Raw genomic sequence first — 16,961 nt, 5'->3', positions numbered from 1 at the left:
AAACCAGTACCCATATCTTTTTCCTACATTTTGTAGTACCGAGAGAGAGAGAGAGAGAGAGAGAGAGAGAGAGAGAGAGAGAGAGAGAGAGAGAGGAGACTAATATCCTTCCCAATGCAATTTCAGAACTTCAGTATCACTCACGAAGAATTCGTGTTACGAAAACAAATAGTAGAGAGAGAGAGAGAGAGAGAGAGAGAGAGAGAGAGAGTGAGTGAGAGGGGAGAGAGAGAGAGAGAGAGGCTGATTTACTTCTAACCAGAATTCTTATTAAGAAAACTGCATCATGTTTTATCAATTAGCAAGCAGAAGAAGCCCCCTCAGAAGATATTTCTGTTAGCCCTTAAGGTCTGTTGCATCATCTTGCTCTCTCTCTCTCTCTCTCTCTCTCTCTCTTTCTGGTTCCTGTCACTCCTAATAGCAGGAACATCGCTTTTGCTGTTGGTTAATAGAACGGCCAACAGAGGCAGGTGTAAGATGAACTGCACTCCTCACTCTCTGTTTTGTGTGTGTGTTGTGTCGGGGGGGGGGGGGGGGGGGGTTAGGGTTTGCGGGGCTTCTGCCTTCACCAACAGAGGGGGTTGGGGGGGGGGGGGGGGGGGGGGACAGGGCAAGGGCACCGTGAACTCTCTTGGGCATGAGGGCTAAAAACGAAGGAGTTGAAATTCTCGGATGTGGGGAGAGCTTAAGCGAGGGGAATTTCAATCCTGCCTAAAAAAGAAGAAGAAGAAAACAAAAACAACAGAATAAGTGACGCGCGCTGATGCGCATCCCACCCGGACGGAATAAGGCAGACTGATTGGTCACGAAGGGTGAGTCAGCCAATCGGAATAAAGAACACGCGGCTGTTGAAAAGAGAGATAATAAAAAGTGGTCGCTTTCAACTCGGAGACCCACTGGTTTGCCAGGAGGCCCTCGATCCACAACGCCGACTAACTTCCTTGACCCGTGTCGGACCACATAACGCTCGTTCAAGATGGTGAGTGGTGGTGGAGTGCTTCTGTTATGTGGAGTGATGAGAGAGAGAGGGATTCGATGGAGTGCTTTGATGTGTTTTAGCGACGAGCTGCGTCTCCCCGGTCGGTCTTGGAAAAACGGGAGGGGGGCGAAAACGGCGTGAAACTGCGATGTCCAGAGCTCTTAAGATTCAGATGACCAGAGACATTCGAGGAGGAAAACAAAAAGAGTAATTGGATGTATTCTCGTGTACATGTGACCTTCGTGCCATGACCTTATCACTGAATTTGGCTGGAGCTTTATTACACTATTCTCATTTGAAGTAGAATCCTCGGTAAAGGAAAGGCAGGTTAAAATATTCGTCACCTCAGTGCCTGTCATTCTAGTGGCATCGTATTTCCCCGTTGAGAAAATACGTCTAAAAAGCAATATAATACGTTCTCGAAGAATTATTTATATTCCAATGCATACAAAAAAGATAAATACAATAATAATCAGTAAAATAGTAAAATGCACTCTCAAAGAATTATTACTTTTATTTCAATGCGTCAAAAATAGATATGTAAATGCAATAATAACCAGTAAGAGGCATTCTCAAAGAATTAATTCAAAACAGAAAAATACATTAATAATCAGTAAAATGCATTCTCAAAGAATTTTTACTTTTATTTCAATGCATTCAAAACAGATATAAATACAATGATAAACAGTAAAATGCATTCTCAAGGAATTACTCGACCCATTTACTCTCTCGCCAAAATTAAACAGAGATAAGTAAATCATAAACAATTATATTCACTCTATTTGCTCTTGCAAGATTTATGTATCTTAAATTACGAATACCGGGGTTTTCAGAGAAGCAGTAAAAGTTAAAAAAAAAATAAAAAACTGAGATCGGTCTCACAAGAACAGATCCCATGGCTATAGAGATATCTCTCCTCTTTTGCAGTTACTGGACATATGAATGTATGGGTGAGCATAAGTATGTAAATATTATGACAGAGAATGAAACGGAAATGAGTGTGAATACATGAGAGTATGAAACTAAACGAAAGACACTGAATAATATATTTAATATGAAGAGTAAAACGAACTGCACATACAGTTTCAGAATATATGTATATATATATATATATATATATATATATATATATATATATATATATATGTGTGTGTGTGTGTGTGTGTGTCTTCACTGTAATACAACAGTATTTAAACGTTGCAACCATTTCGTGCACCTCCTTCTGGTTATCAGGGGCACAGAAGGAAGTGCCCTAAGTATATATATATATATATATATATATATATATATATATATATATATATATATATACATATATATATATATATATATATATATATATATATATATATATATATATATCCTCATCTGTTCACAGTATCTAACAAACTTCTAGTTTATGAAACAAGGACAGCATTCTTTAAAACAATCCTATGATGAAGTCTCGAATGACTGATAAATCAACTAATATTTATATGCAAGTGCCTTCTCTTCTTCTTTTTTTTTTGGGCGGGGGGGGGGGTAGTTTAAATATTAAGAAAGCATTAAGCTGAAGTGCTTGGTTCTAATATATTAAGCGGAAAGTCATCAAAGTTCAATTCATTGTCAAATTTAAAAGTCCGTCGTTACGTAGTAGTCACCTCCACCCCGTTGCATAGGGCCCTAGTTTCACTCGTCTGCAAGTCATGGAACTCTTAGAATTTAACTGTGCTTACTATTTCCATAACCGTCAATATTTGTAAGAAGTGCAACTATTTAGTGATATGCTTATACTTCTATTGATACCGTCAACGGAAACTTTCTTTTTTATAATTTCTGGAAACTGGGTATCAAGAACCGTTTCCGAATAGCGCCATATCTTCACAGCTCGGTCTCGACGTTTCAAATGGGTCTCGATTCCAAGAACCTTGAGTAATGTTTCTCTCCGGTCGTCAACGCCTCCCTCCTCCACAGGATTTTGTGCTGATTCTCTTTTGGGATGTCTGACTATTGCATAACTTTCTTTCCAAGGACTTGATTGAGTGCTGACATAAAAACAATGCTAAAAAGCAATGAAATGTTCCTTGTTTTGCTCATAAATCTCATTGCTTTTTTTTTCCTTTTTTTTTTTTGTATATTGTGAGGTTTTATTTGGATTTCTTGATTCACTACAAAGTAGGACAAAACAGCAGGTTTAGATAAATGGTTCCTCCTGCACCTCTCGCAATCTCACAGAGTCATAAGTTCGTTCGGTCGATGATTTTATCTGCAAAGTGCGCAGCTTAATCTGGCAAGCTACAGTAAGTGAAATTATTTTCTACACTTCAAGTTGATTACAAGTACGTTCTGTTTTTGTTGTATTTATTTAATTTATTTATTCAATTTATTTCTCACTCTTAGAATACCCGATCTAAAAATAAAACTGACTAAATAAAAATAGAGAGAATGAAGGAACGCAAATCCAACTTCTCGAAAACGAAGGCCAAAATATTTCATACCTGTATTGAATAGAATGAGCCAACTCATCAATAATTCCAAGTTTTGTCTAAAACACAATCAAAATTTCATATGAAAAGCATCCTACCAAAATGGCATAATCACTACTGAATAATAAATATGCTATTAAGTTAATGGACATTCACTATCGAATGTAATCATGTCCATTAATAGCCATAATCAAGTTCAAAATTCCGAGTATTCCTTGCAGTATTAAATAATTTCAGTTATTTCAGTTATTCATCATCATTATAGTCATCATCAGGTGAATAATATTGTGAGATTTATCATAGTGATCAATTACTCACAATGAATCGATTATTCTGATCAATTATTAATCATAATTCTATCTATAATCATGTGGATTACATTGTCAACCTCTGCAGTCAAATTTACTAAAGGGCTCAGTCAGTTCCAATGAATCAACTCTTCCAGTCAGTTCAAGATTGAGTGATGACTGAAGCAAGGCCTTGCAAAACATTCTGGTCGTTGCACTGAGGTACCTAAGTTAACGATGTCAAGAAACGACAAAATGACAATAATATAATAATAATAATGATAATCTCACTATAACGGGCGTTATATCTGTCCGTCCGTCTGTCATTCAATCACGGCTAAACGGCGAGTCCGATGGGCATGAAACTTGGCGGAGTTATAGCGGGAACCCCTAAGATGATTTATAATGGAGTTTCATCTTACCTCTCTCCCCCACTCCGAAGGGGGTGGGAGTGAGAAGTGAATCCCTGAAAAGTAGCTGGTTCTTTCACGAATTTATCATACATAATATATCTGTATACATATGTTTGCTAGTATTATTATTATTATTATTATTATTATTATATTATTATTATATTATTATTATTATTATTTATTTTATTATAATGTAATATCTTTTCATATATTTTCTTTTCAAATATCATTAGCAAGATGGAACTGCAGTACCATTGAAATAGTGCAATCCTCTTTAAAGGGACAGATAAATAGATAAAACAGATAATAATAGATAAATAGATAACTGATAATGATGATAATAATAGTAATCAGAATCACCATCAACTGATTTATCTTTTCTAGAGATGACAAGGCTTCCGATGGACCTTGGCCACGTCTGCAGTTGGTATTAGTCAGTAATTAGTAAGCAATAAGGCTATTCAAGTATTTTTCCATCTCTCTCTCTCTCTCTCTCTCTCTCTCTCAGAATTATCCTCAAGGTTGGAAATCTCTCTTACCCACAGAAACTTTTTGTTTATCTTTCATATTCACAAAATGTATAACCCCTTACCCTCTCTCTCTCTCTCTTCTCTCTCTCTCTCTCTCTCTCTCTCTCTCTCTCTCTCTCTCTCTTCTGTTTAATTTTATCCTCCACGTTAAAAAATTTATCTCGAAAAAACAGTTCATATTCAAAAAGTGTAAAACCTATTGCTCTTTTTATCTCGCTATTTAAGTATTTTTCTTATCTCTCTCTCTCTCTCTCTCTCTCTCTCTCTCTCTCTCTCTCTCTCTCTCTCTCTTCATTTCCTCAGGCGACTGAATCTATTCTGTCTCTGCCCGACGTAACCGTCAGGCAGAGTGATTTTCATTTCGATAATAAATCTTACTTTTGGTTGCTCAATCATTGATCGCCTAAGAAACTAGTGGTGCATTACAGCAGTAAAAAATACAAACTATGAATTTTCAGGTATTGTAATATCCTCCTACCCACCTATGAAGAGCCTTAGAGTTATTGTACAAACAAAGATGAATTTGAACTGACTTATCAAACGAAAATACCTTCTAATGGTGTTGATAAATTCGCTGCTCATGGATTATTGATTTAGTTTTCTTCTTATGTTAAAAAAATTACATCTTGACTCACGAACTCTCGAAGCATTCCCCGAACACAGCAATTTTGACAAAATAAAAATGCGCTTCATAAATAGAAGAAAATAAATAGGAAAAAATACAAATCTGGCATAATACCAAATAAACGATTTACTTAAATCCAGAGTAACTAGACATCGCTAACTCGGGAGGGAATGCGTTAAATGCGAGCTGTATCGAAGTGCAGGTCATAAAACTTCGCTCGAGCGAATCGTATCACGAAAGACCAGAATAAAAACGAAGCCTTTCCAAAAGAAATCGGACAAACGCCCGCGCCTCCTAATTCTCTAAATGGGCACAACCCAAACGCCCACGCCTCCTAATTGTCTAAATGGGCTCAACCCAAACGCCCACGCCTCCTAATTGTCTAAATGGGCTCAGCCCAAACGCCCACGCCCCCTAATTGTCTAAAATGGCTCACCCCATCCGCGCGGCCTCTCTTCCGTAATGCTGAGCATCTCAAGGGCGCGGAATTAGCAAGTTTCACGAGATTCGGTTTGAAAGACAGCCAACAATTCTCCTCCCCCAGTTTCCTTTTCATTCCTTGGCCGCCTCAGTTGAGTGCTTCGTATTTCTGTCGAGGGTCTCGAGAGCTGAAGGAGAGAGAGAGAGAGAGAGAGAGAGAGAGAGAGAGAGAGAGAGAGAGAGAGAGAGAGAGAATTTCTCTAGGCATACACATATCAAACCATATACACGTATTAAACCAGAGTGTTTTAATGGGACTTTTATACTTGAGACTATCCTGTTTCAACAGAAGAATTTATTTACATATATATATACACACACACGCACACACACACACACACACACACACATATATATTATATATATATATATATATATATATACATGTAGAGATAGATAGATAAATAGATATAGTTAGTAGATTGAGAGAGAGAGAGAGAGAGAGAAGAGAGAGAGAGAGTGGGATGTATGTATCTCCGAGTAAATGTCTGTCTGTTTCCCCCTGAAGCCAAATTGGATAAGCATATAGTAGATCTTACGAATCTAGATTGCCTAGACAAATTCTCTCTCTCCCCTCTCTCTCTCTCTCTCTCTCTCTCTCTCTCTCTCTCTCTCTCTCTCTCTCTTTATCTATCTATCTATCTATTTATCTATCTATCTCTACATGTATATGTATATTATATATATATAATATATATGTGTGTGTGTATATATATATATATATATATATATAATATATATATATGTAAATAAATTCTTCTATTAAAACAGGATAGTCTCATTAAAAACACTCTGGTTTAATACGTGTATGTGGTTTAATATGTGTATGCCTAGAGAAATTCTCTCTCTCTCTCTCTCTCTCTCTCTCTCTCTCTCTCTCTGCATGTATAAATATTCAAATATACATACATACTACATACATACATATATATATATATATACTATATATATATATATAATATACCTATCTATATATATATAGTATAAATTCTTTTGTTAAAACAATATGCGTCTCAAGTACAAAAAAAGCCCAATGAAAAACACTGGTTTAATACATGTGTGTGTGTGTGTGTGGAGAGAGAGAGCGAGAGAGACGTTGAAAGAACGCTTCTTTTCTCGTGGCTTTTTATCACCGATGCTTTCCGCTAATGTTGCTCCTTTTGTTGCTAAAGAGTGCTTCTCGTTGCCGCCGTTGCATTCTTGTGGCAGTTGATCTTTTCGACCGTATCTTTTGATCTCGTTAATCTTTGTATATCTGTCTCTTCTCCTCTTACTCAGGCCAAACACCGACCCCGGCATATCTTTGACCACTCGCCAGAAGTTAGCCAGTAAACACCACAACACTACTTCTTCACCCCCCCTCTCTCTCTCTCTCTCTCCCCCCTTTTTCTCCAGTCCCCAATTCTGTCCCCCTCGACTTCCTTCTTCCTCAGACAGAATAAATTTAAGAAAAAAAAAAAAAAGCTCTTCCGAGAAAGCTAGTCTCCATGCCAGACACACGCTTGAATTACAAAGGCACTGACATACGCGCCTTGCAAACGTCAGATCAGGTACAATGTCGCCACAACATTTCCTTTTTTATTTCTCTTCCCCTCTCTCTCTCTCCTCTTTAATCTGCTTCCCTCCCCGCCCCCCGCCCCCTCCTCTCTTTCACTTTGTTTTCCTGCTTCCCCTCTCTATCCTCACTAAAGCATACTGAGGACAATTGTTGTGCGAAAAAGATAAACTTTGCAGCCATCCGAGGATTTGGCTTGTAAAGTCTTCACTGGCGCCATCTATCGCCATCTCGAGTCACATGTCACGAATGTTTAGCATCTGTGGAATCAGGATTATTTGCCGCCAACATTTAGAACCACGGCGTTCTTCTTGAACTCTACCTGCGTTTCTCTGTGACCCTCCTTTGACCTCTGGCCTCAATTCGTTTATTTTCGGTCCAATTAGTTTCAGTTCGAAGGTACCGGTATATAAAATTGATGATGCTTCTGTCAATAGGCCTACGAACCGCTATTCATTTATCACTTCTAACGAAGTCTACTGTTACTTGTAGCTGGTTCTAATAATCAGCTGTATGGCTACTCTTCTCTCTCTCTCTCTCTCTCTCTCTCTCTTCTCCTCTCTCTCTTTTTTCTTCTCTCTCTCTCTCTCTCTCTCTCTCATTTCCTTCCATTTTAAATAAATGTTACTGTCAGTCTTGATCACTGCTGACCAACTTAAAATCTGGGTAAGTAGGACTAGTATTATACTAGTCTTTCTTACCTTTTGTCAAATTTTCCAAATAATATTTCACGAATCGTCTGGTTGGTCACTTACCCTCCTACATTTTCAGCCTTATACTAAAAAACTCAAATAACAAAATATAAAAATATACTGCTCTGTTAAAGAACATTTTCCCCATCTTTTTGCGGTCAAGTTTAGAATATAAAACGCTTCAAGGTTTTCTCCGCAAGTTTAAGATGATAAGTCGTGTTTATGACGGTTCACCTCTATTATTGTTTAGCAAATGATCCAACTGCGTCATGCTTTCATCAAGAGGCATCTGGCAATGATACAATATCAATGGGCTTAGGTTTTGGAGAGGCCTCAATAGACGAAAATAGTTGACGTCGGTATGAAGGATATGATTTCATGGATTCCGTAATCAGCTGTCAAACTGTCAGACTATAAGGTTGATGGTCAAGTATATTGCATGAAGTAAAAGTTTATTATTATGAATAACGGTGAATGGGTTACCCCCTCGTATAAACCGTATTTAAATTATTAATAAGAACGCTTCAGTATAGGGATATTTGCCTCCAGAACGATATACTTCAGTAAATTATACAGGCATATAGACGAAACAAAGTTCAGACACTATTTTGTCATAGACGAGTTTTTTTTTTCTTTTTCTCGGTAACAAATGCGAAAACTTTCAGTTTTGTTGGTACATATTTTGGGATATTTCGAATGTGCATATGAGCTTGTCTGAATGGAATTTGAGTGTGTGTGTGTGTGTGTGTGTGTTACACTTTGTTATAATACTCTATCATTTATCAGAGTCTGCTCACGAAAAGCATTAATCCAGTTGGAAACTAAAGTAATTCTTAAAATAAAAATCCACTTTTTATTGTTTTTAATACTAAATAGTAACTATATAGACTAATAACTTTCTTATTCCGTTCTCATATTTTCCTTTATTTTAATTTCTGATATTCACAGATTTTATTTTGCATAATCATTTTGCTCAAAGATACTAATATATATATAGTTCAAGTTGCTCCAAACAAACTTGACAGCTTCGTCATAATATATAACTTTTGATTTACCTTAGTTTGATCATTCTAAAACAGATAACAATTCGCAATCGCTGTTTTGTATCCAGCTTCCATACAATTTGGTTACAGCAGCTTTGAAACTAACCATCCAACTTATATTTCAGGATATGCTCGAAGAAGACCAGATTGAAAGTACGTAAGTGAGGCATATATGCCTTCTTACCTTAACCCCCTCCCCCCCCCCACCCCCGAACCTCCCTACACCCCAAAATACTCCTTCCCCACCACCATACCACCCTAGTTCCTCGTTGGTCCGAAGTTCGATTCTCGGCTCGGCCAATGGGGAATCAGAGGAATTAATTCCTGATGATAGAAATTAATTTCTCGATATAATGTGGTTCGGATCCCACAATAAACTGTAGGTCCCGTTGCTAGGTGGCCAGTTGGTTCCTAGCCACGTAAAAATATCTAATCCTTCGGGCCAGCAGCCTTAGGAGAGCTGTTAATTAACTTGAACCACACCACCCTCTCCAACCCCACCAACGTTTTGAATCAGACCCATATCAGAGTTTTTTATGGTAAATATACACAGCCGATATCACTGAAACTAATGGTGATTGGCGGAGACTCGCGCTGCTGCTCTCCACCAACCAGAGACGGCAATTTGAATACATCGGCCAATTAGAAGCAAGACAGAATCGTCAGTGATATCAGCTGCAGATATTCACCGTCAGCCTCGTGAAAAATAGACCCTAGTTAAGGATGTCATATCTAGAATTTCTTAATAGTACTTTTAATCATAAAAACCGAGTTCATTCTTGAAATACATTTGTGTGTGTATGTGCGTGTATATGTGTGTATTCCATTGTAAGTCAATACAGTGAGGCTACTAATCCTTATAGCCGAATAAAGGTACCTATTATAATTAGTCCCAGCAAATATAAAGATGATAATATGTATCTCATATTTTTAAATAACTGAATTTTTATCTCTCTTTCCATAAGCCCGAAATAGAATCAATTGATTTGCGCTAGGTTTATAATTCTTTTTTTACAAAGCCTAGTGATTTAATACATAAGAATGATTATCATCTGTATGTAAGTCCTGAAGCTATTATTATCTTGTTAGTATGATTGCATGCTCTTATGCATAAAGTATGCTTGCATACTTTGCATGTATTCACAGTTACGCATACCTTTCACACAAATAAGAACACACAAATGTGTGCTTTATTCATGCATACATGTAAACACACACACACACACACACACACACACACACATATATATATATATATATATATCATCAACGATGGGTGAAGTAGTCTCAACAATAAGAAGTTATTAACGTATAGCTGATTCACCCCATAACTTATCCCATCGAGCAGATCGTCAAGTGAACATGAATGTTGATATATACCAAAGTCTCACGTCTCATTCTTGAGGTATTATGTTAAAATTCGAACTCAGACCCTTAAGCTTCTTCCAAAAGTGAACCAGACCGAGATACTCACCTAATAAAAACACCCGTCAAGTTTCGCTCCTAAATCAAACATTACCGATCAAATGACGCTCCCTCAGACATCTTTTTGAAACACTTTTTTCGCTTATTCTTCGCAGCCCTAAGAAAGGCCTTCAACTCCTTCGACACCGAAGACCAGGGCTTCATCACGACAGACACAGTCGGCGTCATCCTGAAGATGATGGGCATCAAGATCTCCAGCAGAGAACTCGATGAGATCATCAAAGAGGCAGACGAAGATGGTAAGTCCCGTCTGCTAGAGAGGAGACTGCAACTTGAGGGTCAATCGGCAGAATGAGAGAGAGAGAAAGAGTGAGAGAATTCTGATTCCTGGAAATATGTTGTCTGGGGGAATAGAGCAGAGAGCAGAACTTTAATTAGGTTATAATTCATCACAACTTCTGTTTTTTTCTGTATTCTCAGTCTTTTATTAGGTATCATATGGTACAGATCTTCTGACTAGAAGTTTAGACACATCATTATAACTGATTCTTTCTCTCAAATGTCATATGAGTATATGCTTATATATATGTAAGTGTGTTTATGTATGCATGTATGTGTATGCATTTTTACATACATTTATACAGAGAGAGAGGAGAGAGAGGAGACGAGAGAGAGAGAGAGAGAGAGAGAGAGAGAGAGAGAGAGAGAGAGAGAGATTTAAGTATAGATGAAAAGCCCAATATATATATATATATATATATATATATATATATATATATATATATATATATATATGTGTGTGTGTGTGTGTGTGTGTGGTGTGTGTTGTGTGTGTGTGTATTTACATATATATTTCAACTGTGGGTATTTTGTACAGGTTCCGGTCAGCTTGAATTCGAAGAGTTCGTCGAGCTCTCTGCTAAGTTCCTTATTGAAGAGGATCAGGAAGCCCTGAAAAAGGAGCTGAAAGAGGCCTTCCGTATCTACGACAGAGAAGGTAAAGCTTAATAGCTTTTTTACTTAAGTTTTTTTTTTTCAAAACTGGTTAATATGATGCACTGGCTGGTTTTCAGTGGTATGCCCTCAGAGGTGGATGTCTCACCTGATTGTTCATTGTAAGGACTTCAAGCTTGGAGTTCCTCTTGATATATTTCATGGTATGGACTTCAAGCCTGGACTTTCTCTTAAAATATTTTCATGGTAAGGACTTCAAGCTTTAAGTACTTCTTGAACTATTTTCATGGTAAGGACTTCAAACTTTAAGTACCTCTTAAACTATTTTCAAGTAAAAACTTCAAACTTTATATGCCTCCTAAAAATTTTCATGGTAGTCTTTAAGCTTAAATTTCCTCTTAAACTATTTTAATGGCAAAGACTTCAAACTTTAAGTACCTCTTGAACTATTTTCATGGTAAGGACTTCAAACTTTATGTTCCTCTTAAACAATTTTCATAGTAAGGTCTTCAAGCTTAAGTTTCCTCTTAAATTATTTTCATGGTAAGGACTTCAATCTTCAAGTACCTCTGAAACTATTTTCATGGTAAGGACTTCAAGCTTCAAGTACCTCTGAAACTATTTTCATGGTAAGAACTTCAAGCTTCAAGTACCTCTGAAACTATTTTCATGGTAAGGTCTTCAATCTTAAATTTCATCTTAATATATTGTATTGTAATCACTTCAAGCTCGAGGTTTCTCTTGAAATATTTTCATGGCAGGGACTTACAAGGTGGAGATCCTCTTGAATCTTTGAAGTCGTTCGTGTGGACTTCAAACGCAGATTTCCTCTTGAGTTTTACCATGGGAATAACTAAACTTCATTTATATATGTATTCTTTATCACAACAGTGATACAATTACTGTAAGTCATATTATTGTCCGTGTTTCATTACAGTATAGACAAGTAATCGTAAAACCTACCTTCTCATTCTTATTTTTTAATACATGAAACTTAACTATGCATTAGAGCTAGTTTTCCAAATGCCAGCTCCAAGAAGAGGAAATTACAAATATTCCAGATATATTTCAAATATCGCTCAGAGCTAAACCTGCCTATACATCTTCCAAGAAAAAATATTACCCATAGTATGTGATTATTATCATCACAAATATTGTTTGAGGACTATCATCTAAATCATATACAAGGGTTTATTGATATCTACAATGGGAATCTAAAGCGGGTGTTCTTTAAGAGTTTTGCCTGCATTCCTCACATGTGTTGGACTCATGACTATTGTGTACAGGTGATGACAGATGACTATTGCAGCCGTCAAATTCAGGTGCCGACTCCATCTCCCCACAGGTGTTGACTAAAAACTATTATTTTTATCGTATGTCGGTGTAGACTGGTGACTGTTTTGCCCATCTACAGTTGTTGCTTGATTGAATATTATCTCCATCTCACACTGGTGTGGACAGATGACCACAGCGTCTGTCTCATGCAGGTGTTGGTGACACTTGACATCTGTTCACGCACTGGCTGGCCGATGACTATCGACTGCTATCTTATGAAATCATATCCAATGAATCTTTCGTCAATCTCATGCAGGTGCTGCCATTAACTGTCGTCTCTCCTTTCCCCTCAGGTGTTGGCTACATCACCAACGACATCCTGAGAGAGATCTTGAGAGAGATCGACTCAACGCTAACAGAGGAGAACCTGGACTGCATCATCGAGGAAGTCGACACTGACGGATCTGGAACTCTTGATTTTGAAGGTGATCTAAATTGCATTCCAAATTCAGAATTCAAAATCAGAATTATGAATCCTTTTAAGTCACGTTAAGAATAAATGAGGCATGGCTCATTCGATGATCTGTACTCATGGTCTTCTCAGTAAAATTGCATGGATGTAATTGTTCCTTTTCCAACCAGATCGACCATAATGTAGTTCAAAAAAGACAATTAGAATTAGTATAATGCTATCATTACGAAAACAGGAAAGCAATGAAGTACAGGTTCTAATCACACTCATTATTCAAATGTAATTACATGTATTTTACAGGAATGAAGACGAGAATCAATTGCTATTGCAAAGAACTTAAGAATATTATACATATATATTATATATATATATATATATATATATATATATATAAATATTGTATATAAATATATATATATATATATATATATATAATACCATAACTTTATTATCTTCATTTTAAAACTGGCAAAGTAAATTAGTATCCTTTTCGTTTTTTTAAATAAGAAAGCCTCTCTGTGTTCTAAAAACAAACTAATTTTCAAGATTTCTTTGAGAGCATCAAATGCCTTAATGGATTCCTTTTTCTTGAGTAGCTATAACAACTGCAACCTCTATGATGAAAGAATACCCATATTGATAGATTTTACTGTGTCATTAGGTCCCAGATTGATTTGGCAACGTATACAATGGGTTTATTATTAATAAGGGTGGACACTGTGACAGCCCTTATCTGTGTATTGTTACTGATATGTATATGAAATTTTTTTGAGCCACATTAAAATATATAGGAAACTTTTATCACTTGTAAATACTAAACAGTACGTCTTACTTAGTCTTTATCGACTTTGGGAAGTATTATGACAACATTGTAACTCTAGTTACTTTTTAGGGTAATCCTGGTATGATGATGTAATACTTCTCAAGCTTTTGATAGGTTTGACATGAGTTTGATTTGAATAATTAGGCTCTCTCTCTCTCTCTCTCTCTCTCTCTCTCTCTCTCTCTCTCTCTCTCTCTCTCTCTCTCATCTTTTCATATTGCATCTTGTACAAGAAGGTCAGGCTAACATATATATAAACATTACGAAAGAAACAGATAGAAGTTGCCTCATCTTGCAATACTCCAACCTTGAAATATATTTGATTATTTATATCTAATTTAATTACACTAGTCTTACAATTAACAAAAGCTAACAACAGCAGGAAATCTAAAACGATTATTTTCTTTTATTTCAGAGTTCATGGAGATGATGACAGGTTGAACGAACAAGCTTACGTCGCTTGTACTCTTACTCCTACTCTTCTCTCAATTTCATCCATCTTGTCTGTTTCCTGTCGTCTGTTACTGATTTCATTATTAAACGCCATCATTCGCATGGCTTTCATTCTGAAAGCTCTCATTTGCGTCCTTTTGACCGCTGATGAGGAAAAAAAAAACTTTGAAGATCTCTTTTGCATCATTTAGTGTTGTTTCTGCGTTTTCTGTGAGTCTTCGCATCCCGTTTTCTTTTTCTCTCCTTCTTTTACTTCGTCTTTTTTCTTCATATTTACAGGACTTTCTTCAAAGAACATCATCTGATGCTTTTTTTTATGACGTCTCATGCTTTCACTGACCTGAATAGCAAGCAGCACAATATGATCGAAAGCATTGCGTGTAAAGGGAACGCATTGCACTTTTATTTATTTATTATTTTTATTTTTGATTTTCCACGCATTTTCTTTAGTTAGATTTATTTCTTTAGCATTAGTTTCTTTTCATTCATACCAACATGCTTTTTTCGAGTTGCGCATACAGAAGGCTTCGGTGCGTTCTCTCTTTTTAATTCTCTACTATTCTCTCTCTCTCTCTCTCTCTCTCTCTCTCTCTCTCTCTCTCTCTCTCTCTCTCTCTCTCTCTCTCTCTCTCTAATCGAATTTCTCCTGCACCGAAGACCTTCGTTTCTTTTTATTTCGGCAGACACTCTGCGGTATAACTAACTTATGAGCTATATTAGCGTCTAAATGAGTATGTAATCAAATATTATATGTTTTTTATAATAAAAATTTATATCTGCTGGATTTTCAATTGAAAAAAAAGTCCTGTCTACTATTCTTCCCGTTATGTTGTAGGACAACAGAGAGAGGGGTCTGAAGAATAATAATAAATATACATGATACATTTCTGGGTTTTTTCGAGCAATTTAGCAATGAACGAAGCACGGTGGAAAAGGTAAAAAACTATTATACATACATACATGCATACATACATACATACATACACATATAATATATATATATATATATATATATATATATATATACATATACATGAAATAACAGTGACTTAAACGCAATATTACATTCCTTCAAAAGACATAAAAATATTCATTCATTTTTACATGCCTCTCTTAAAAAGGATATGCATGCATACATACGTCCATACATACTCACATAAAACTATTAGGATAAATAAAAATCAAGGAACGGCAATCTGCTGAAAGACTCCTAAATTCACAACGCAGAAGACAAACAAGCAATATGTGCTCTGCAGTCCTTTAAATTTAAATTCAATTCAATTTGAATTAACACAAGGTGAAAGGAAGACTTTTGTGTTTATTATCTTAAAATTATGATTGGAGAAACCTAATATGGAACATAATGAGAATCATTCACATAGGAACACTGAACTGACCTGTACATATATACGAGCGAAAATGCACACACTGTTACACATTGAAGAGGGCCTTTGGGTAATCCAGTCAATAGTTTATCTGTTTATCTTTTAGTCTGTCTATCAAAGTTTGTTAATTAAATCATTTCATCTCCAACTAATCTATATGTGAACGCTTTTGTTAACCGTTAAACGAAAATGGCAATACGTCATTAATTCTTACGTCGTTTTCAAAGCAGCAGTAAAAGACTTTAGATGTATCAAAAAATTAACAAAGCACCAATCATGATTTGTTATACTTATAAATAGTATGAATTTCAAAACACGTGTGATAGTGGAATGAAACAGATCAGTTGAAAATGAAAACAACGCTACGAAGTGTTCATTCTTATATAGTCAAACCGGGAAAATGACATTGGGAAACACTCTACGGGTTTTACTACTCACGTTTCACTATCTCTCATGAGGTACGCGTTCGTACCAGAAACATGAAAAATTAAATTGGTTGTTTAAAATTAAAAAAATCCATTTGTATAAATAACGAAAAGTGAAAATAAATCTTCATGGTCTGTTCATTGTTTATTATGCCCTAATTTAGACGTTAGCAACAATTTTTGCTTGAAATTAATATTTATAAAAGAGGCTACTATAGAATATAAACAACTTACTAGATCACTCTTCGTCAGTTTCAGTTTATTCCTGCCAGATTTCCCATCATTTAATCGATCCTGGTGGCAAAATTAAAGGAGTGCTTGACAAAGCTTGAATGTCATTAGATCAATATGAAGAATTCCTATATTTTACCGAAATAGAAAATATATTGACTTCTTCATCAAAACGAATGTTAAGAAAGGGCCATGAGAGACTCTCTTTGAAATTATTCTCTTTCATCAAAATATGAAGGTTCCTCCCAATCCCGTGTTTTAGTTTTCTTATTTTTCCATTTAACTGGGTTTAATAAATGTACTAATTATATATTTTTTAAACTGATTGCATATTTTATCACATAAATTAGTTTTCCAAACAATTTACCAATAACTCAATCTTCATCTTCCCTTAAAAGCTGAATCCTTTTCTTTAAAATGAAATATTAAGTAATGGTACAGCATAAAGT

General features: G+C 36.0%; 1 protein-coding gene across 2 annotated transcripts; it reads left to right on the top strand.

Annotated features, from left to right (window-relative positions):
• The first annotated feature begins 849 nt into the window (after positions 1–849).
• Positions 850–16,418, top strand: LOC135200829 (troponin C-like). Of its 2 annotated transcripts, XM_064229526.1 has the most exons (7): positions 903–979; positions 4,529–4,588; positions 9,195–9,222; positions 10,650–10,793; positions 11,372–11,491; positions 13,077–13,208; positions 14,434–16,418. In XM_064229526.1, the coding sequence occupies exons 3-7, from the start codon at positions 9,198–9,200 to the stop codon at positions 14,457–14,459; spliced, it is 447 nt and encodes a 148-aa protein (XP_064085596.1). In that variant the 5' UTR covers positions 903–979; positions 4,529–4,588; positions 9,195–9,197; the 3' UTR covers positions 14,460–16,418. The 2 variants fall into 2 exon arrangements, with proteins under 2 accessions (XP_064085588.1, XP_064085596.1); XM_064229518.1 differs by lacking the exon at positions 4,529–4,588 and having other exon boundaries at positions 850–979.
• Positions 16,419–16,961: the final 543 nt, after the last annotated feature.

This window comes from Macrobrachium nipponense, chromosome 23 (assembly GCF_015104395.2).
Source record: "Macrobrachium nipponense isolate FS-2020 chromosome 23, ASM1510439v2, whole genome shotgun sequence".
In the NCBI taxonomy this organism is placed as follows: Eukaryota; Metazoa; Arthropoda; class Malacostraca; order Decapoda; family Palaemonidae; genus Macrobrachium; species Macrobrachium nipponense.
The sequence above is the reverse complement of the archived record's forward strand: the minus strand, read 5'-3'. Positions and strand labels throughout refer to the sequence as shown.